The sequence below is a fragment of the Panthera onca genome, chromosome A2 (genome assembly GCF_046562875.1).
Source record: "Panthera onca isolate mPanOnc1 chromosome A2, mPanOnc1 haplotype 2, whole genome shotgun sequence".
Lineage (NCBI taxonomy): Eukaryota > Metazoa > Chordata > Mammalia > Carnivora > Felidae > Panthera > Panthera onca.
The window spans coordinates 144,908,665-144,929,347 of record NC_138340.1 but is presented as its reverse complement, the minus strand read 5'-3'; the positions used below and the strand labels follow the sequence as shown (position 1 = coordinate 144,929,347).

At 56.7% G+C, this 20,683-nt stretch overlaps 4 protein-coding genes and 1 long non-coding RNA gene across 7 annotated transcripts in view; 2 read left to right on the top strand and 3 right to left on the bottom strand.

Moving 5' to 3' along the window:
* The window catches only part of KCP (kielin cysteine rich BMP regulator), a 47,030-nt gene extending 44,681 nt beyond the window's left edge, over positions 1-2,349 (top strand). The window contains exons 41-42 of the mRNA XM_078439706.2: positions 1,706-2,130; positions 2,238-2,349. Of these exons, the coding sequence (XP_078295832.2) occupies positions 1,706-2,130; positions 2,238-2,337 (525 nt within the window). The 3' untranslated portion in view covers positions 2,338-2,349. The remainder of the gene's footprint in view (positions 1-1,705; positions 2,131-2,237) is intronic.
* Positions 2,350-2,462: 113 nt separating this feature from the next.
* Positions 2,463-5,101, bottom strand: SPMIP1 (sperm microtubule inner protein 1). Its single transcript, XM_060633092.2, has 2 exons — positions 4,230-5,101; positions 2,463-2,635 (listed from the first exon to the last, which is right to left on the bottom strand). Exons 1-2 carry the CDS (start codon positions 4,795-4,797, stop codon positions 2,526-2,528), a joined length of 678 nt encoding a protein of 225 aa, XP_060489075.1. The 5' UTR covers positions 4,798-5,101; the 3' UTR covers positions 2,463-2,525.
* Positions 5,102-5,207: 106 nt separating this feature from the next.
* ATP6V1F (ATPase H+ transporting V1 subunit F) lies at positions 5,208-8,405 on the bottom strand. The gene is made up of 2 exons (XM_060633094.3): positions 8,135-8,405; positions 5,208-5,680 (listed from the first exon to the last, which is right to left on the bottom strand). Exons 1-2 carry the CDS (start codon positions 8,290-8,292, stop codon positions 5,479-5,481), a joined length of 360 nt encoding a protein of 119 aa, XP_060489077.1. The 5' UTR covers positions 8,293-8,405; the 3' UTR covers positions 5,208-5,478.
* Positions 8,406-8,539: 134 nt separating this feature from the next.
* LOC132679498 (uncharacterized) lies at positions 8,540-15,638 on the top strand. The gene is made up of 3 exons (XR_009610183.3): positions 8,540-8,654; positions 14,099-14,951; positions 15,431-15,638. It is a non-coding gene; the product is annotated as an uncharacterized LOC132679498 (long non-coding RNA).
* FLNC (filamin C) overlaps positions 12,544-20,683 on the bottom strand; it is a 27,379-nt gene continuing 19,239 nt past the window's right edge. For 2 of the 3 annotated variants that reach the window (XM_060633068.3, XM_060633069.3), the window contains 18 exons: positions 20,474-20,554; positions 20,073-20,172; positions 19,683-19,823; positions 19,285-19,413; positions 19,019-19,192; positions 18,227-18,388; positions 17,910-18,113; positions 17,339-17,491; positions 17,132-17,254; positions 16,776-17,018; positions 16,315-16,584; positions 16,077-16,214; positions 15,734-15,849; positions 15,028-15,160; positions 14,757-14,933; positions 14,388-14,606; positions 13,565-13,774; positions 12,544-13,440 (listed from right to left, as the gene is read on the bottom strand). In XM_060633068.3, coding sequence (XP_060489051.1) covers positions 13,253-13,440; positions 13,565-13,774; positions 14,388-14,606; positions 14,757-14,933; positions 15,028-15,160; positions 15,734-15,849; positions 16,077-16,214; positions 16,315-16,584; positions 16,776-17,018; positions 17,132-17,254; positions 17,339-17,491; positions 17,910-18,113; positions 18,227-18,388; positions 19,019-19,192; positions 19,285-19,413; positions 19,683-19,823; positions 20,073-20,172; positions 20,474-20,554 — 2,961 coding nt within the window. In that variant the 3' untranslated portion in view covers positions 12,544-13,252. The remainder of the gene's footprint in view (positions 13,441-13,564; positions 13,775-14,387; positions 14,607-14,756; positions 14,934-15,027; positions 15,161-15,733; positions 15,850-16,076; positions 16,215-16,314; positions 16,585-16,775; positions 17,019-17,131; positions 17,255-17,338; positions 17,492-17,909; positions 18,114-18,226; positions 18,389-19,018; positions 19,193-19,284; positions 19,414-19,682; positions 19,824-20,072; positions 20,173-20,473; positions 20,555-20,683) is intronic. The other variant, XM_060633072.3, reaches the window with a different exon arrangement.

The following is a 20,683-nucleotide window of genomic DNA, read 5'->3' as shown; positions in this document are numbered from 1 at the left end:
TGGAATGTCTGTGAGGGGCTGGGGCATGAGCAGAGGGTTCCCGACATTGGTCTTTCTCCCCCAGGCTGCCTACAAGAGCTGAACCCCACCACCAGCTTTGGGGACCCAGGAAGTTCTGAGTTCAAGGTGAAAGAGTCAAAGTGCCCTGGGCAAGGGCCCTCTCGGATTGGGAAGAGCAGGGGTGGGGTCTGCCTGGGAGGAGCCTACTGGGGGGAGGTGGTCCTACCTCCTATAGCCAGGGGGAAGAAGGGACCACCACTGAAGTACCTTTTACACAACATAAAATAAGTTTAATGAATTCAGGAATCAGGCGAGGGCTGTAATGGAAGTGAGGCCCACTAGGACAGCCACTGAGGGCTCCAGGGTCCCTTGGGGGAAGTGGGCCTGGCACGGGGATTCCCTCACAAGCCTGGGCCCAAATGCTCTTGCTTCCCAGAACCTGGCCCAGAGGGCAGAGAGGAGACAAGCAGGACCCACAACCCGGAGGCCCTGTCAACAGCCATCCGTGAATGTAGGCGGTCGAAAGCTCACTCAGGGAGCCCCAAGGCTCTCGGACCTGCCCTCCCGGGGCCTGCCAGAACCCCAGGTTCCCCTGGAGGGGCTGGGCTGGAGCCTGGGCCAGGAGAGAGCGGAACTTCAGAAACTGCTGAGGATTGAGATTCCTCAGAGGCAGAGAGAGGGGGACCCTCAGGAGCAGAAAGAAGAGAGCCCCCAGGGTCAGAGAGGGGAAGCCCCCCGGGGGGAGAGCAAAGAAGTTCCTTCCAGACACAGAGAGAAGACACACCAGGGTCAGAGTGCAGAGGCCACTCAGGCTCTGAGGGAGGAGGTCTCGGAGTATCCCAGGTGTGAGGCTCCCCAGAGTGAGAGGAGAGAGTCTCCTCAAGGTCAAAGAGGAAATAGCCCTAAGTGTCAGAGAACGGAGGTTCTCCAGGAGCCACAAGACCCGGAAATGAAGACCCTTCAGACTTCCCCAGGCCCTAACTGGGAGGTGGCTGAGGGAGAGGTGCCTACACAACCCCCGGAGGAAGGCGGCTCCCTGGGAATTTCTAGGGATCTCTGTAGGTCCCTGGGAGAACAGATGCCACAGCAAAGGGGTAGGGAGAGCCCTGGCTCCGGGGAAAGGGCCGCGCAGCGGCGAGAGTCAGCACCGGGCGCGGGAGAGCAGAGGGCCGCCGGGGAGCGGGTACCGACTCCCCTTCCACCCCCGAGGCCCCCGACCCGGCCGCGGCTGCTCCCAAGGCCAGGGGCCGAGACGCTAGAGGCCCCAAGCACTGGGAGCTCGGGGCAGCAGGAGCGCCCCCCAGCTCCCCGGGGGCACCCAGGGCTGGTGCCCGACCCGCACGGGCTTCAGGACCGGGGAGAAAGCCCAGGCCCGGCGGAGCAGGTGCCGGGCGCCGGCGGGGAGCCGAGGGGCAACGCGGAGGCCCCCAAGGCCTCAAAGGCCGCGTGGCCCTGGCCCCCGGGCAGGGAGAAGGCGTCGGCGGGCGTGAGCGCGGTGCAGCAGGAGACCGCTCTGCAGCGGCTGCTGGAGCTACACCGCGCGGCCAGGCGCCGGCGGCGGCAGGATCGCGAGCAGCAGCGGCTCCGGGTGCGTATCCGCACCTGCCGGCCGGCTTGAGGCAGGCGGGGCCCGCCGAGGACCGGCCGGTCGGCCGGCCGCTGACAGCCGTCTCCCCGCCGCCCCCCCCCCCCCCCCCCCCCCCAGGTCTTGGAATGCCTCCGCATCGCCAGGAACCGCCACTGCCGGGTGCACCCTCTGGGGCCCCCACCCAGCCCAGCTCAGCTCCCGCCACAGGCAAGGCTCCCAGAAGGCGGTGGCGTCACCACTATCAGGGCCAGGGCGGGGGGAACGCGGGGATGGGGGAGGGGAGGGCTGGGTCCGAGCTGGGCGCGCCTCCTGGATGCCTTTGGAGTGCACACTTGCACTGACCCCGACAGAGGGCGGGAGGGGGGCGTCAGTCCGGGTGCTGCCCCCTGCTGGCTCCATCAAGCCCGCGGGGTCCAAGGCCGGGGCGCTCAGCGCTCTGCACCGCCCCAGGAGGACGCGGCGGGGCAGCGGCGAGCCCTGCGGCAGCAGCTGCAACAAGTGCATCGGGAGAGGACCCGGCGGCTGCGGGCCCTCGGGGCCAGGTGAGGGGAGGATGGGGAGGCTTATGGGGCGATCTTCCTCGAGAGGGAGAGCGAGCGAGATGGTTCTCTTTCTCGAGCATCTGGAATAACCGGCCACTCTCTTTCAGGAACACCCAGAACTTCCAGCAGCTACTGTGGCCTCGCACTGAGGACCCTTTGCCAGGAGAGGAGCCCTCGCCCTTCGCAGCCCCATCTAGTCATTGCTGAATCCTCAAAGGGATGATTAAAGAGATGGGGATTAAAGAAAAAGCAAGTGCAGGTTAGAGGGAGTTCCAAGAAAGGCCCCCAACGCTGCCTCGGGGCCTGGGAGGGCCAGAAACACACACAGCAGCTCAGTCCCACTAGAAGGCGTGTTATTTCGTCTTCTCTCCCCTAACTCCACTGCCCGGCCAAGGTCAGAGAGCCAGGTCCCGGGGGTCAAGCAGTGCGAAGGCCCCATTCTTTCGGAAGAATGATTCGATGCGGCACATCTTACAGGAGACCAGTTCTTGCTTCACCGGGGGGCCTGGGAAAAAATGTCAGAGGCCAGGAATGATGGGTCCTGGGAAAGGGAACTTGGCCAGAGCATGGGAGCCCTGCCTTCCTAGCCCTAGGAATCTGCCTGTATTGTATCCACTTTGTATCCTTTGTGAAGGAATAAAAAGTGCTTCTGAGGAATGGGAGCCCTGGGCAAACTAAGGAGCTGGCTGGGTGCCCAGATCAGCAGTGAGGGCAGAACCAGTCAGTCAGCCATGTGCCATTATTTCCCCCACCTCAGGGTCCTCTGCAGAGTGGGTGGTGGGACACCCAGCACTGCTTATCGTAGGGACAGAGCTAAACGTCTCTGGGAGAGACAGGGCTTCCTTCTACCTCCTGTTCCCCTGGGACTTGCTTCCTGCTTTTGTTGGAAAACTCCTTCCTCTCCCTTTAGCACCCTGGGGAAAGTGGGGGGAATTTTTCAGGCAAAATGTCAACTGTGTTTATCCCAACCGTCTACCTGTGGATGGCATTCAAGCCTGTGGAGAAAAACCCATGACTGCGTAGTCTCACTTGAAATTCATGACCACAAATAGCAAAGGGACGGACGCGGCGTCACCCAGCAATCCCGCAACACTCCCTGGTGTAGTCCCTTTCCCATGCCATAACTTCATCTCCCACTACACCGCTGTCTCCCCACTCTCTTCCCTGATGAGGACCACTGACCCAGCCTCCCAGAAAAAGCGGACTCAGTCCAGATGGATAGCCTTCCCACCAAAACCGTCTCCCTTACCCTTCTCTGTGCCCCTGGCCTCTCCTGTCAGATTCCAGCACCTGGAGATCCCTGGATGAGCTTGTCCCACCTCAGGCTTTAAATAGCACCTATATTCTGCTGCCCCCCAATGTGCACCTTCAGCTCTGACCTCACTCCGGAGGGGGGACTTCGTACACAGCCACTGCACTGGCACCTCCAGCCTGGCTGGGGCTCATCTGTCTTCACACCCCCTCCAGCCCTGCTCCTCTCTCTTCCCTGTCCAGCTGCTTGAGCCAAACACCTGCGCTTCGCCGTGGCTTTCTGTCTCCTTCTGTCATTCAATCCATCAGTAGGCTTCAGGGATTTTTCCTCCAAAACATAGCCTGAATCTACCTCAGCTCTACTGCTAATCACCCTAGCCCAAGCCATTATCCTCCCTGCCAGGATAACTCAAAATAGATGCAGACCTCATCTGCCAGAGCGGATTCTTTCTCTGAAAAAGCCATTACTTACAGAACAGTTAGTATCCTATCAGTACCATTCACCTGCTTAAAACTCTCCACGGCTTCCTCTCCCACTTGGGTTCCTCCATTGTGTCACTTAGCTTCCAGCCCTTAGGTCGGTCCTCCGAGACCCATCTAAAACGTCCTGACATCCCATCTAAAACGTCTCATGCCCCCTGCCCCTCTCCCCCATCACTCCCTAGTCTCATCATGGAACCTGTCCTTCTCAGATGTTTCCTTTGTCTTATGTTTACGGCCTGGACCCCCCGCGAGAATGGACACCCCCATCCGTGTGTCTTGTGTGCCTAGGGCCGACAGCATGGCCTGGCTCATGGCAGGAGCTCCGTGTTTGTGAAGTGAATAATCTCTGGGAGGTTGGGGCTCACCCAGCTGCCAGCCGTATATGAAGTTGGTGGTGATGGGGAAGAGGTAGCGCATCTCTGGCACGTCCAGTTTTCGGGTGTTGAGGTAGCGGTAGCGCCCCTGGAAGTCGTGGGAGATGCCTTCGTACAGCAGGGCCCGGGTGGCAGGCAGTACCGGATACATTTCGGACTGAATGGGCGTCTCCAGGGGAGGGCCGGGGGTCGTGGAAGGCACCGCTTTGGGGGCAGGTGGGGGTGAGGGAGGGGCTTTGGGGTGCAGGGTGGGCAGCGCGAGGGGTAGGCGGGCTGCAGCCTTAGCCTTCTGCTTGGCCTTCACCGTCGACCCGTACTTGCAGTGCCATTCACAGCGAAACATCTTCTCCCTCAGATATTCCTCCTTCCAGAAGTTCTGCCGCAGCGTATCCATGTTGAGTTGCCGTGACATGGTAGCAAGGGCAGGAGAGGTAGCAGGGTGGCTGCAGCTGAGGGGTGAACACAGGAGGCAGAGTCCTTCGGACAGCAGGTGGCTGCCACGGACAGTCACCCGGCAACCAGGCCTCACCTCACATAGGGCCAGGGTTCTATTTGCCATGCCTTTAGCAGACCTCACGTGCCTTGATCCACAGGCAGCCTCAGGCCAGGGCCCGCCAGAGAAAGGCCTCGATCTCCAAACCTCTTGCGGGATCCGGGCTCAGTCTCGTATCACAGGCCTTTAGGTTTCCTGTGTTTCTGCTTCCAGCCCCTTGGGGTCAGGTCCCCTCCCAGCCCAAGAGACTGAAGTGGGGGAGCCAGAGGCCTGGACACAAGCCTCCTCCCGCTCCTCCCCACCAGAGCTGGTCACTTGATTCAGAGGACCCATCCCTGAGTTATGACCTCCTGGGACAATCTTCCTGGTGCAACTCTTCTATGCCTATATCTTTGGCAGAAGCTTTTCCAGCCCTGCCAGTCGAATCTCCCCAAGAGCCTCATCCCACGCGTGTCCTTTCTAGCACCCAGCCTCAGTTTGGAGAGAAACAATAACGTTACTTTAATTTAACATCAACAATGACACCGTGTAACAGCACAGGGAAGAGGTGGTGGAGAGAAGACACTCAGGCTTCCTGTTCCCTAACCAGCCTTGACTTTAATGGCAGAGCCCCAGCAACCTGGAAGCCCCTCACCTAGCCTCTTAATGGAGTGGGCAGGGGCACGGGAATTGGAAATCAGAGGCTCAAAACTCACAGAAGGACTGAGGGCAAGCCTCGGGAGGAGCTGCCTGGCTGTAGGGAGGGCCCTAGCGCAGGTCTTCGGCTGTGAACATGCCCCGGGCCCGGCGCAGGATGGAGTCCTTGGCGGCATCATAGGGGTGCTCCTTGGACGGGATCTCCAGGACGGCTGGGATGGAGCGCTGGTGGGCGTCGAGCGCGTGCCGCACCATCTCTGCGATGTACTGGTTGATGAGGATAATGCCGATGTCATCCCGGTTTAGAAACTGCCTGTTGGGAGAAATGAGAAGGGAGCCCACTCCGAGGTGGTGAGGCCGGGCGGCGGAGGCAAACGTGCTTGACCCAGCGAGTGCAGAGGCCAAGGGCAAAGGTTGCTAGACCGAACTCTCTCCATTCTAACCAGAACCAACTTCACTCAAAATCTAGGGGCCCTGGCTGTCAGGGGTAACTTCCACCTCCCCTGCTTGGAAGGCTCCCAAGTGAGCTGGTGCTGAAGATTAGGGCACAGGCTGATGTGACCTGTATGCTGCGTTTGTGTGAAAAAGAGAGAGGATAAGAATATGTATGTCTGTCCCTAGTATGTACATTTAAAAAAGCAGGAAGATAAGGAATGAAGCGCTTCCAGGGGCGGAGAAGGGAGGTAAAGAAGTGGAAATAGATGGGGGTAGGAGTGAGACTTCTCAATATGTACACCTTTGAAATATTAATTTGCAAACCACACGAATACCTTAACTTTTCAAAGGAAAACAATTTCTTTAAAGGGGCTGATGAGACCACTAAAGGCCTTAAGGTCTATGCTGAAGTTTGGCATGAGCTAAGAATACAACATAGGAAGAGGAAAATCATCCTTTCCCCACAGAGAGGACCTAGCACTGGGATCTTCCTTTCTTGTAATCACCCAGGCATTAATATATTAAAAACTACTGGGGAGCTTTTTAATATATTAAAAAGCTCCTGGATAGCTTAGTCAGTTAAGCAACCGATTCTCGGTTTCAGTTCAGGTCATGATCTCACAGTTTGTGGGATGGAGCCCTGTGTTGTGCTCTGTGCTGACACTGCAGGGCCTGCTTGGGATTCTCTCTCTCTCTCTCTCTCTGTCTCCCTCCCTCCCTCCCCTGCTCACACACTGGCATGAGCTCCCTCTCTCTCAAAATAAATAAACATTAAAAAAATATATATCTATAAATAAACTATTTTTGCTGAGCACTTGCTCTGTGCCAGGCACGAGGGCCAGTTAGATTTGATGACTGATCTCTGGGTCCCTTTGGATGGAAACACGGAATGGTCTTGGAGTAAAATCTGTCCTTCTCCTATGACAACTTGGGTCACTTTACCAGAATGCTTAGAGATCAGGCCAGTTCAGGGCCTATCATCCCCAGGCAGCAGGATCCAGTCTCAGCCAGCAGCTCAAGGCTGGGCTGTTTAGGGGAAAACAGGGGAGAGTGGTTTGTTCCTAAGACTTGGCAACAGGGGCCTTAGAGAAGGGGTGAGAAAGCACAGGGGGCTGGCATCCTCGTTTCAAGTCACCAGGACACCTCCTGAGTTAAGGGACATGCCCACATCCACACTATGAAGCTATCACTCTTGACCCAGAGCAGGAAATGGACTTCAAATGCAAGGTCTTTTTGCTAAATTCACTTATTCTGGTGGCTTTTTAAAAAGATTCTTTAAAAAAAGTTTTTTTTTAATTTTATTTTTGACAGGGAGGGAGGGGGGGAGAGAGAGAGAGAGAGAGAGAGAGAGAGAACAAGTCGGGGAAGGGCAGAGAGCGAAGGAAACACAAAATCTGAAGCAGGCTTCAGACTCTGAACTGTCAGCACAGAGCTCCATGTGGGGCTCGAACACACGAACCGGGAGATCATAACCTGAGCCGAAGTCGGACACTCAATTGACTAAGCCACCCAGGCACAAACCCCGCCTTTTTAAAAAAATTTCATTTGTTTTTGAGAGAGAGAGAGAGAGACAGAGTGCAAGTCGGGGAGGGGAAAAGATTCTTATATTCTCTGTACTGATCATGCCATACGCACATGAAGTTTTTCTTCTTTTGATTTAAAAAAAAAAAAAAAGGCAAGGTCTTAGCACAAAGTAGGATACAGTCCTAATATTCTGCAGGCTATGCTCAGGACAATGGGAAATTCCAAGACTGAAGAGTGTGGACCTGGCTTAAGAGAGTTTGGCCTAGGGTTCAAATCTCCACTCCCTCTCTTCCAAATGGTGTGACTTTGGAATGTGCCTTAACCTCTCTGAGCTTTAGTTTTCCCACTTGTACGTGGGAATAATAACCCCTACCTTACAGGAGGATTGTGAGCCTCTGAAGGGCATGAAAATACAAGAAAGCCCGACCCCACTGCCTAGGTGTTCGCCCAGTGTGTGGTTCCTTTAGGGGTCAACTCCCAAAAGAGCTGAGGCAGGTCCCAGGGGCCGGTTGGGCCGAGGGGCGGCGCCTGTCACGAGCTCTGTTCCCCTTCTTTCCTGACACACAGTCATATGAGGGATGAGCTCGTGGACCTGACATAACCCGGGTCCCCCGGAGTGCAGAAAGAGAACTTGGGGCACAGAGGCCTCCCCCGGAAGGGCGGCTGGACCGACTTCCTTGACCCTCGAGGGCAGGGTCTGGAAGACCCTCTCAGGCCCCTACTGCCGGGGCTCCGAGCTGCCCCCACCTATTCCCCTCGCTCCGACCCGAAGCAGAGGGACCCATTCAGGCCTCACAGGCTACCGTACCGGAAAGTGTCTTCGATCTCATTGATGGTTGTATCCTTCTCCACCACCAGGAAATTAGGGTGGCGGTTCTTGTTAAGCTCCCCTATGCCGCCCAAGAGGAAGCCAGTAACTGTGTCCTCGTCTCCGATCACCGCAATTAGCTTCCCCCTACCCGCCATTCTCGCAGACAGATAGAGCTCAGTAGAGACGGCCTGAAGTCCCCGAAGCCCCACCCCCGCAGTGCGCCGCCTTTTCAATCGCACCTCCACCCTTTAGACCTGCGCAGTTCACCACTCCGCCTCCGGGACATGCGTATTAATAGAAACACGGCCTCAATCTGAATACGCCTGCGCCGTAAAGAGAGGCCCGAACCTGGGGACTACGAGTCCCAGAAGGACGTGCGGCACCACGGACTCACGCAGGCGCGTTCCATCGCTCGTTCAGTAAACCTGTTGAACCTAGCGCTGTTAGACCCTGAGACCTCAGAAGAAAAGACGTAGTTTCTGTTCTCGAGGGTAAGGTCCGAGCCTGAACCGTGTACGTAAGTCTTTAACTATGGCACACAGTTAACGACCAGGACATTTTTTTTTTTTTTTTCGACCAGGACATATTTGTTTAGTAGATAAAAGATTGAACAAGTTAATGGTGACACTGACTAGGGAGGTGGGGTTTCAAGTGAACAGGCAGTTACAAAGCGGTTTGTTAATGCTAAAATATGAGAAGTACATGGAAGCATCCACTGAAGTCGTAACTAACCCACAGAGGGGTAGGGGAAGGGTGCTCAAATAAGGTCGCCAGAAGGATGCAGGGGATAGAAATAAGGACAAGAGAGTGTTCTAGGTAAGAGGAACAGCATATGCAAAGGCTTAGTGACTAGAGAGCACGAGTGCCCTCAAGAAGAGTTAAAGAATCTGGAAGTTATCCTGAGGACAAATTATCCTGAAGCCACTGGAAAATGGTGTCCTGAGGCAGGTGTTCTAGAGCTAGTGCTGTCCCGGTGCTGTGTGCAGAGGCAAGACTGCAGGAGGATACCACTGTGGTTAGAGATAATGGTGGCCAGAACTCGGGCTGTGATAATGGGAATGTGGAGATGGAGTCAAGAGATATTTATTTAGAGACAGAATGGGCAAAACTGGTTTTCAGATTGGATGTGTTGGGGGAGTGAGAGACCCAGGTGACCCCTGGCTTTCTGGCCATTGCAACCGGGTGGATGGCAGTAACATTCCTGAGAGAGTGAGCTCTGTGAAATACAGACTGAAAGAGAAAGGTCCAGCTTTCCTCCTCCATTTTAACAAACAGGCATCCTGGTGTTCAGCATGTGGTTTGTGAGTTTACAGTGCTTGAAACCTCCAGATGGTCTCATCTAGTGGTTATTTGTATGATTGGCTTGGGATTTGGGCACACCTGGTTTGAATCTTGGCCCCACTATTTAGAGGCATGATTTTTGGGTTTATCAGCAAAATTTTCAAGGCCTTGAGTTGTTCAGATAATAGTATGCCCACCTGATAGGGCTGTTGGGATTAAGTGAGATAGAGCCCTTAAATGTTCAGCACCCAGGGCCATATCGTGGTTGGGGAAGAGCAGCTGGATGTCTGTAGACACACAGGTGGAAGGCAGCTGATGCTCAGGAGGCCAGCAGGCCATCTGGGAAAGTGCTCACATCTGGAGTTAGTGGGGAGGGAGGGCAGAGAATGAGGAAGGGTGGGTGTAGAACCACCCGATTTAGTGCCTGGCACAGAACTGGCCCACAATGGTCACAGATGGCAGGGTACTTAAGAGAATGGATCCTGCCTTTAGTGGTTATAACAGGTGAAGTGAGGAGCTGGGTACATTTATCATTCAATCAGCCTTTATCACATGTGGCCCTGAAGAGGCTGAGGACGCAAGATAAAGTATGATTTCTGTTCTCAAGGAGCTCCCTGCAGGATGGAGGGGAGGGTGAAAAAAATATCACGGGGAGGAGGTCAGACATACAATAAAGAGAGGCCCTGGTGGGGCACCTGGGTGGCTCAGCCAGTTAAGTGTCTCACTCAAGTCATGGTCTAGCGGTTCGTGGGTTACAGCCCCATGTCAGGCTCTGCACTGGTGGGGCGGAGCCTGCTTAGGATTCCCTCTCTCTCTCCCCCTTTCTCTCTGCCCCTCCTGCATGCTCGTTCACTTGCTCTCTCGAAAGAAAGAAATTTTAAAAAAATTTAAAAAATTTTTAAAAATAGTTAGCCAGGGGAGCTAACTAAGGCCCTGGAGGGGCCTTAAGGGGGCAGGATTCAGAGCAAGGAGGAGGAAAGGAAAGAAGAAACTTGAAAAGGAGCAAGGAGGCGCATAGGCTACCGAGTAAAGAGGCGAGGAGGGTAGTTCAGAGCTGGGCCACCACTGTGTGCTGAAATGTCCAGGACAGGTCTAGAGGTGAGGGGTCAATTGAGTGAAATACTTCTTTGCCCTGCTCTAGCTACTGAGTTACTCATTTGTCACACCTGTCTGTATTAGACCTTCCAGGGTCAGGGAGCCCAGGCTCGTGGGGAGGAGGGTCTGTAGACACAAGGTCACAGATCAGTGTGGTAACACAGGCACAGATGTCCCCCTGGGGTGGTTTGGGAGCTGGGGGGCAGATCCAGGAGGGGCAGAGAGGGGGCCAGGAAGATGAGGAGAGTGGAGAGGCAAGGGTGTTGCCAGGCACTGGCCCAGACTGCCTCATGGGTACCCAGGAAGCTAGAAGCTGTGAGAGTTTGGAGCGGAGGGTGTGGTGGAGAGAGGGCACACTGACTCAGGACTTCTTGCGTGAACAGGTTGGGGAAGCTGGTGTGTGAATCTGGAGGCCTTAAAGGCCTTGGTAGAAGAGTAGATGTTACCCTGGAACAGGAGGGAGCTGTGGACTGGCCTCAAGCCAGAGAGGGGCAGATTCCTATAATGTGAGCCTCTCAGGCTGCAGTGTGCAGGGTGGGCCGGGATGGCTAAGGGGAGGGGCTGGCAGGCCAGTGAGACTAGTTAAGAGGCTAGTGGGCCAGGGAGATTAGTGGGCCAGGAAGGCTAAGTGACAAGGCTGTAGGGCCGGGAAGACTAGTTCAGAGGTTGGTGACCAGAGAGGCCAAGTGAAGTGACTTTTAGGCCAGGGAAGCTAGTAAAAGGCTGATGGGCCAGGGAAACTAGTTAAGCACTGGTGGAACAGGGAGACTAGTTAAGGGGCTGGTGGGCCAGGGAGGGTAAATGAACAGATTGCTTGGCCATGGAGACAAGTGAAGAATCTGGTGGACCTGGGGGGCCAGTTAAGAGGCCAGTGAATCAGGGAAGTTAAGTTTAGAGGCTGGCAGAGCAGAGAGTCTAAGGGAAGAGGCTGTCGAGCCCAGAAGGCTAGTTCAGAGGTGGTAGCCAGGGAGGCCAAGAGAAGAGCCTGGTGGGTAAGTGAAGAGGCTGGTGGGATAGAGAGACTAGTTTAGATGCTGATGGGCCAAAAAGTCTAGTCTAAGAGCTGGTAGGACAGATACTAGTGAAAAGGCCAGTGGGCCATGGAGACTGGTTAAGAGGCTGATAGGTCAGGGAGACTAGTTCAGAGGTTTGCAGGCCAGGGAGGCTAGTGAAGATGCTGGTAGGCCAGGGAGAATAGTGACTATGCTGATGGGCCAAGAAGGCTAGTTACAAATAAGGCACTTGTGAGGGGGCTGGCAGTTAGGGAGACTAAGAGGCTGGTGGGCCAGGGAGGCTAAGGGAGGAGGCTTGTGAACTAGGGAGGCTAAGGGAGGAGGCTGTGGGCCTGGGAGACCAGGTAAGAAGCTGGTGGCCGGGGAGGCTATGAGAAGAGGCTGGTGGGTCAGAGAGGAGGCTAAGGGAAGAGGCAGGGGCCCTCAAGACTTGTCAGTGGCCTGAGGGCCAGGGAGACTAGTTCAGAGGTTTGCAGGTGGGGGAGAACAGATAAGCTGGTGGACCAGGGAGACTAGTTAAGAGGCCATGGGAGCTAACTGCAGAGGTGGTGGGCCTAGGAGATGAGTTCAGAGGTTTGTGGGCCAGGAAGGTAAGGAAAGAGATCAGGCTAGGGTGACTAGTTAGGGGCTGGTTTAGGTTGGGGTCCTGAGCAAGGTCCGAACTGCTGGTGGGGCCAGAGCAGGTCCAGATCTGACCCTGGACTTAGCTGGATTAAACGTTCCAGGGTTTGCATGGGATTCTGCCTGCCTGCTGGGTGAGGAACATTCCTGTTGGAGTCTGTGCTGTTTTAAGGACCTAATTTGTTGAGAGTCTTTGAGGTCAGGCTAAAGGGAAGCCTGCCAGTAGTCATAGGGCAGTCTTCCAGAACACAGTGTTCACCTCCCTCTCCCACCCCCCAGCTCTCTAGGAGTCGGAGAACCAGTCCTTGGTTCTTTCAAGTATTTCACCAAGATCCCAGGCCTTACCAAATACATGGTGGCCACCCATAGAAAGCACATGCACAAGAACAGCCAAGCCTCTGCGACAGGCCAAACTTTATTTGGAGTTTTCCACTTACGCGACTCCCAGCAGAGCCGCATGACATGTGCAAAAGTCTCCCCAGAAAGCTGGGCCTCGCAGTGTGTAAAAAAGGCCCCCCATGGGGCAGAGCTGTGCAACCGTAAAAAAAAAAAAAAAAAAGAGAGAGAGGGAGAAAGAAAGCAGTCCTCCAGGAAGCCTGGCTGGGGCAGATATAAATCGCTGTGGGCCAGGCCACGTGCCAGCGCTGCTGCTGGTTCTGGGTCTGTTTTCTCCTCCGATTGTGCTTTCTTTTCCAAGTCCTTAACACTCTGGGGTCGTGGCCACCAGAGGGGCCAGACACAGTCCTTAGCAGCAAGGTGGTCTGGCCGGCAGTGCGGTTTGAGGGTGCCCTCTCTCACACACGCAGACACCCCCAAACACATGCCTCCCCACTGGCCTCAGCCCTCCCCCACCCCACCTTCGTGTCACATTCACGGGAGGAACACTGCCCTGAGACAGACAAAGCCCTCCAACCCCTGGGGGCATGGCAGGGTGGGGAGGCTAGGCCGTTCACTTCACACCCCAGGGCAGGTATTTGTGGTATCTGATTCTGTGCGTGTGCATCTAGGTGTGGTACGTGTGTTTGTGTGTGTGTGTGTGTGTGTGTGTGTGTGTGAGTGCATTGGCCAAGGTGGGGGCTGAGGCTGGGGGAGGCACTTCAGGGATTCAGGGCACGTTGACTTTGAAGGGGCTTCCGGGAACACTTTCGTCGCCCCACTTGACAATGAGGATGTAGTCTCCTTTCTCCTTGACGGTGTAGGTGACATTGTAGACCCGGTTCCCCATGTGCTTCACGTACACCTCCTCACAGGGGGTCTTGGGCCCATGCACGCCCACCATCATCATGTTGGTGCCTGGAGGGGGAGACGGAAGGGGCTGGCTCACACCAGGGGCCCACAGCCCCATGGTGCCCCCCACCTGCCATGTTCTTGTGCACTTGCCCACTCTAGGAAACCACCCTCTCCTCCCTTGGCGTGCCTGCTTTGCTGCAGTCCACGGTGAAGGAGTTCTTCTGGCCCACAAAGGCCTGGGACAGCCCAGGGCCCCGTGTCACCACCTTGCTGGCATCCGAGGAGAACTTGGGGATGGAGCTGTAGCTGGAGCCACGGCTTGAGGAGGATTTGGTCACCGTCTCCACCAGAACTGTGGATGTTTCATGAAGGCTGTGGCCTCCAGACAGCCGGGGACCTGAGGGACAGCGTGGGGTGAACACAAGCTGGGTCAGAGGCCTGCCTTCCTGAGGCAGCAGGCCCTCAGCCAGCACCAACAGCCCCGTGGGCCACATCCCTTCCCCGCTGCGGCACCCAGAATTCCTAGTGAGCCCGGCTGTGCGCACAGCTAAGGCTCATCCTGAGACCCTGGGCCTCTGATGGCTCCAGCCCTGGCACGGTCTGGGAACTCAAGTCCCAGGGTTAAGAGTCTTGCTTTAAAAAGGAACATATATCCAACTGATCCTTCACACTGCTTCCAAAAGGAAAGCTTGCTAAATGGTTACTGAGCTTTGTGTTTTAGGAAACCAGAAACATATGAAGAAAGTTAAGCTAAAGCTTGGGAGCCACTGCAGGGAAAAATTAATCAAGTGACAGACAACAGTAAAGAAGAAGGACTTGATTTTCAAAAATGATTCTCCGTGGTTCCACAGAATGGTGTGCCGTGCAAGGTCAGGCCCACTTTATTCCTGGTAAGTTGTCCGTGGATTTTAGGTCAGACTATGACTGAATATGAATGGCTGCTGGAGTCATCCAAGCTGGGTTGGGCTGCAGGCTGGGCTGGAGGGATGTCCCCCACCCCGGGCACTCACCTGTGACTTTGGCCTTGAAGGGGCTGCCCACGATGTGCTGGGGGCCACCGTACTTGATGGCAATGAGGTAGTTGCCAGGAGCCATGGGAGTGTAAGTGACAACATGGCCCTCAGGACACTCCCGACAGTCCAGCTGCACCTTGGAGGGGCCATCGATGGTGACAGACAAGGCCCCTGAGCCCGCATTCAGGGTGTTGACAATGAACTCTGATGACACGCCTAGGGACCAGAGGTAGCAAGGCGGTAGGTTGGGCCCTAGGCTCCGAGAACAGATCTCTGCAAGGACTCAGCCCTCTGGGACAGGGCAGTACAGGACCAGAAGCTGAGTGCCCCAATATCGGACCCTCCTCCCTAGCCCCAGGCACTCACCAGTAGTGCCTCCCTCAAGTCCAGGACCATAAGCTGACACCAAGCCTGGGTCCCCAGCCTGGCTCTGTTCCCCAACGCGGATCTTGAAGGGACTGCCAGGGATGTGGGCACCGTTGAACTTGACATCAATAGAGTGGACGCCGTTCTCGTGGGGGATGAAGCGGATGGTGTGCTTGTCTGTGGGGCGGAGGGTTGGTGAGTGAGCCTTTGTTCTTCCCCTCCCCGTCCCAGAAGGGCCTGGCATGGGTGGGCAAGGCCAGGGTCAGCTCACCGCTGTCCAGCTCAGAGACATAGCACTCCTCCACCGCACCCGAGGGCGTGTGCACCCTCGCATCAATCACACCCCGAGCACCATTCAGCTGCACCGCAAAGGACGCCGGCTGGTTCACCTTGAGCCCTGTTTCCTGCAGAGGCCACAGCCAGTGCTCAGAATCCTGGGAGGGTCTGGAGCACTGCTGTCTGCAGCCTGACACTGATCCCAACCCCAGCCTGGCCCGGCTCAGGGAGGCTCTCACCAAGGCTCCCTTGGGAGGGGAGGGGGAGGCAGGGGCTGGGCCTATGGCCTTGGCATCTGCTAGGAGGTGGGGCCCACTTGGCTGTGTTGGGCACAGTGGAGGATGACATGACGTATCCTGTCCTGACTAAAGAGATAAGATTCAGACACTATAAAGCAGGTCAGTGCCCAGAGGCCCAGAGGAGGAAGGGTGTGGCCTAGACTGCCCTGGGGAGGCTCCCTGGAGGAGGTGAGTCACTGGGGAGGACTTGAAGAAGCACAAGGAGGCCAATTGGGGGTGGGAGTGTGAGAAGATGATCCTGGGGTGAGGCATGGCGCCCCCTGCTATACGGATACTGGGAAAGAGGGAGAGACATCTGCCTGTCTCTTCCAAGGTCACTGCTAAGCCCTGGACACATGGACCTGCCTTCACCTCCTGCCTATCTCTCAGGATGGCAGAGGGGCCCCACCCCATGGCACATACCTGGAGGCTGGTGACAGTGAGGCGGCGAGCATCATCTGAGAGGGAGGCCACAGGTACCACAAAAGGGCTGTCTGGTATGTGTTCATCATTGAACTTGATGGAGACCTCATAGTCACCTGGGGAGAGAAGGCTGGTCAGGACAGGCTCCTTGGGCCAGGGCTCAGGTCTGGAGACAGACTCACACTCCCAGGGGTGTGGGGTGGAGGGAGATGGGGTAGAGAAAGAGCAGGGGCCCAGGTGAAGCGGGAGTTCTGTAGCCCATCTCTCTGCTCTGGTCAGCGAGCAGAAACCCAGTCTGGAAGGTCAGGCAGGCCCAGCTCCCACCTCCATCATGGACACCCACCTGGTTCCTGGACAACATAGGAGACCCCACAGGAGCCATCTTTTCGGTCCTCGAATGAAATCTCCGCCTTGCTGGGACCCTCCACGGCAATAGACAGGCCTCCGGCACCAGCTTCTCGGGTCCAAATGCTGAATTCAGCTGGGGACAGGGAAGCAGGGCAGAGGCAGTTCTTTAGCACGATTGCCCATCCTGCCAGCTGCCCTGCCCCCACCCCCTCTCCTGGACACCTGCCCCTCACCTGGCACACCGGCCACACCTCGCTCTAGTCCTGTGCCTCCAGCCCGCACTTTGTGGGCACCACCTTCACCCAGCGGCCCCACAGTGAACTGAAAGGGACTGCCAGGTACGTGCTGGCCACGGTACTTGACGGTGACTGTATGGGGCCCCATTTCCTGGGGCACAAAACGCACACTGTACGCGCTGTCTTCTCCCTCAACAATCTCTGCGGCTTCCATCTTGCCCGATGGGCTGGTCACCTGTGCAGTCATGTCCTGGGAACTGGCCTCCCCTGCAGGAGGTGGGATAGTTAGGCTGACGCTGGGGCTGCCCCCAGCCTTGGACCTTCCCTCCCTCCCTCAGTAAGACCCCTCCCCTTCCCAGAACACCCTGGCCAGTTGCCTGTGCCCTCCCCATCCTGTCCCAGGGGACAGAAGGCCCAGCCTCCCCGTGAGGACCCTGGCCCAGCACGGCCCTGCTTACCCTCCTGCTGCCGGGTGATGCTGCCAAAGGAGCCCAGGCGCTCCCGGCCCAAGAAGTCCCCGAAGACCGCGGGGAAGGGGTCTCCACCAACCTGGGTGGACTCCTCTACCCGCACCTCACGCTTGGTCTCTCCGCCGCGCGTCTTGCTGATCTCTGTGCGCTCTGTGCGGGTGTACGTGTGGCTGCTGCGTGTGAAGGTGCGCGTCAGGCGCTCCTGGGCAGACACCATCTGGAACCAGTTCCCTGTGGGGCACGGAGCAGTGGAGGTGAGTGTGCCGGAAGGACGGGGCCCCGTGGGGTAGGCTCTGGGCCCGCTGCCCTCCCCAGGGCCCTGCCAGGCTCTTCCCGGCTCCTACCTGGGATCTTGAGATTGAGGTCACAGGTGCTGCCAATGGTGGCAATGGAAGGTGCCTGTCTCCGCCGCGTGATGCTTTCCTTCATGCGACCCTCACCAGTAACCTTCACAGTGAACGGGCTTCCTGGAGGGGGAGAGGCGGGGGGAGCGGATGGCTCAGACCCCGGCCTCCTGGCCTCTCCCTGCCCAGCTGTGGCCCAAAGCTTACCAGGCACGTGCTTGTCAGCAAATTTGATGTTTATGATGTAGGTGCCAGGCTCAGTGGGGCAGTAGGTGACTTTGCATGTGCCATCTTCCATGTCTTCACAGTTGATGTCCACCTTGCTAGGGCCTTCAATACTCAACCCCAGGCCCCCGTAACCTGGCAGGAAGCAAAGGACACGTGTCCCTCAGGCCCTGCCACCCTGCTCTTCCCGCCCCCCCACTACAGGCTCTGTCTGGACCAGGCACCCAGCATGTATAACCACCAATGAAAGCTGGCTCTGTGGGAGGAGGGGTAAGCCAGACACTGAACCAGACAGTCCGGGATGGGCAGTATGGAAAATTCCCCCAGGTGGGCCTCTTGGGTTCCAGTGAGTGAGGGACAGTCAGAAACTTAAGAGAGCTGAACTTTCTCTTAACATTTAAGAGGAATGACCCGGAACATGTACTTTCCCTCAACTGGACCCCAGAACGGGAAGTCCAGGGAGGAGGCGATGACTAAGGGCTGCTGGGCAGGAAAGTTCAAGTCCTTGTTGGAAGCACCAGCCAAAACAAGGGGTTTCTGGGGCGAGAAGCACCTGCGTTGCGAGTGTCCACGATGAACTCCGCCACCTGGAAGGTGTGTCCCTCGGACAGGCCCTTGCCCCAGACCCGCACCTTGCTGGCATCTCCGATCTCAGATGGCCCCACCAGGATCTTGAAGGGGCTGTTGGTGACATGCTTGCCACTTTTGCGCACGCTTACCACGTGCTCCCCAACCTCCTTCGGGGTGAAGGAGATGCCTGTGGAAAGGGGGGTGGTCAGGCATGGTGCCCAAGGCCTGGCAGAGCACCCCTTCCCAGCTCCTTTCAGGTCTTCCTCTTCCTGAGGCCCCTCCCCACGGCCCCACACTCACCAATGTGCCTGTTGGGCAGGCGCTTCAATAGGCAGGGCTCCTCGTTGCCTGAGGGGGCGCGGATGCTGGCAGTCAGCAGGCTCAGGTCACTCTCCGTGATCTTCAGTGACACGTCCGTGGAGGTGCCCACATTGAGCTGTGATGTCCTCATCGAGTCATCGCCTGGTGGGGGAGTTTGACATGTCAGGCGGTTAGGACTCCAGGTAGCGTGTTCTCATGGGGCTCAGGAGACCTCCTGGCAGACCCCGCTGGACTCCACAGACCTGCCCACCCAAGGGGCAGAGAGGCCGAAGGCCCAAGAGAGCCTGGTCTTCATTCACGTGTTAGCTGCCAAAGCTTCCAGACAGGCCCCCTACCCCAGCTGCCTTGTGGATGCCTCCGGCCCAAATGGGATAAATCCCTAATCTGTGTATTTTAATCGCAAGTCACACAGTTTCATGGAACCAAAACACTAGACCAGTCGGCACGGATCCCTTACTTGCTATGTGGCTCTGATCAAGTTGCTTAGCCTCTCTGGGCCTACCAATCTATCAAAGAGGTTTATCAGTATCCTAACTTCATAAGAGTTACTCCAAACACTGAGATGATGTATTTCAAAGCCTGAGGGGTGGTTGGATATTTCTCACCTGCTACAGGGAATGGAATGTTCCTGATATTTGTACAAAAATGCCCTCTTCCACCCAAAGGGGCACCTACGCTAACAACCCTTGATTACTTGAACACACTGGTCTTGCACATCCATCGTGTGCTGGGGGCGTGTACTAGAGGCCTGTGTGCCTACTTCCACCTCACCTGTGATCTTGGCCGTGAAAGGGCTTCCTGGGATGTGCTTGTCATCAAAGCGCACGATGATGCTGTAGTCTCCAGGCGCTGTGGGTAAGTAGGATACGGTGCAGGTGCCATCCTTGTTGTCCTTGCAGGTGATCTCTGCCTTGGATGGGCCCTCCACAGCCAGGGACAGGCCCCCTGTAGGGGGAGGTGGGGCTGAGATCAGAGGTCCTGCCCTCATCCCTGCATCTGGCCTCCTGCTCCAGCCCTCTGCCTACAGCTCCTCTCACCTTCCCCAGCATCCTTGGTGACAATGGTGAAGGTGGCCGGCTTGTTGACCATGCCATGGCTCAGGCCTGGCCCATAAGCACTCACATGGCGGCTATTGATGGCATCCACGTAAAACTGCAGGGGGCTTCCTGAAGGAAACAGAGAAAGGGGACTGGGTCAGTAGTGAGGACGGGAGCTGCTTGAGCCCAGCACGGTCCCAAGTGCCTTCCTGTGGCTTCCCTGTCTGCTGTGGGGGTCTGTCTGATGGAAGCCTGCCTCCCACTGAGACACCAGCCTCCCCAGGGCCTGGGGGTGTGTGCTGTGTCTGCACACAGCAGGTGCACAGTGAATATTTGTCGAAAGAAGGCAGGCAAGAATGAAGTCACTGTGGGTTCCTCTCAGCCTGGCCCCAACTTACCAGGGATGTGGTTGCCGTCATACTTGATCCCCATCTGGTGCAGGCCTTTCTCGGTGGGTGCATACCTCACCGTGATGGTTCCATCCTTATTGTCGGTGATGTTGGGCCGGGCTGTTTTCCCAGAGGGCATCCGTACCTCCCCTGCCAGGGAACACAATTATGTAGGGGACCCTGTTTATCCTACCACAGCCCACCCTTTCCCTGCTGTCCCAGGCACCATGAGGTAGCCTGGAGCTGTGAGATGAAGCCCGAACTGGGACACAGAAGGCTCAAGTCTGAATTGCAGCCCTGCCCAACTTGCTGTGTGACCCTGGGTAGCTCACTTCCCCCCTCTGGCCTGGAAGAAGTCCCCACTCTGAGCTCTCCTGCCTTGGGGCCCCCGGACAGTACCTGTAAGTTCCCCTTTCTGCACGGTGAAGGGGATGACCAGGTTGAAGGGCCTAAGCATGGACTCCATTGGCTCTACAGGCACCACTGGCTCCTCTGTGGCCTGGGGCAGGGGAGAGGAACAGTCATTGGCTGGGGAAGGCCTGGGGAGCTTGGCCTGAGTCACAATTGAAGTCAGAGATAGGAAAGAACAAGATGGTTAATGGTGAAACCAGAGCAGCAGGAGAGGTGTGTCAGCTGCAAGAGAAGAGGTGCCGTGCTCAGCTCAGGGATGTGTCTGCCCAGCCTGATTCCCGCCTGCTCCCCAAGATGGCCCCCAGACCATGCCCCAACCCTGGCCGCTGAGGATCAGAAGGAAGAAATGAAGGAGCAGGAGGAGGGTGACGTGTGGGAGGCGGCAGTACCCAGTGTGTGGGGTAGGGGCCGGGCCGGTGCGGCTGCAGCACATCAGGAGGCTCCTCCACGTGGGGCATGGGGTCACACGCCTGGGAGACAAGGCACGGGAGAGCATGGCTTATTACCCAGGAGGCCAGTTCACGCCAGCTCAAGTGAGTGAGAGCGGACTCAGAGAATGGCCCAGAGATCTGAAATCTCAGGCTGCCCGTGAGGCAGTA

Excerpts from the sequence above, each read along its gene's own strand:
- SPMIP1 (XM_060633092.2), bottom strand. The coding sequence starts at position 4,797 with ATGGCAAATAGAACCCTGGCCCTATGTGAGGTGAGGCCTGGTTGCCGG. Across the intron at positions 2,636-4,229 it reads CATATACGGCTGGCAGCTGG|GCCCCCCGGTGAAGCAAGAA; the intron begins GTGAGCCCCAAC and ends ATTTTTTCCCAG.
- ATP6V1F (XM_060633094.3), bottom strand. The coding sequence starts at position 8,292 with ATGGCGGGTAGGGGGAAGCTAATTGCGGTGATCGGAGACGAGGACACA. Across the intron at positions 5,681-8,134 it reads GAGATCGAAGACACTTTCCG|GCAGTTTCTAAACCGGGATG; the intron begins GTACGGTAGCCT and ends TTCTCCCAACAG.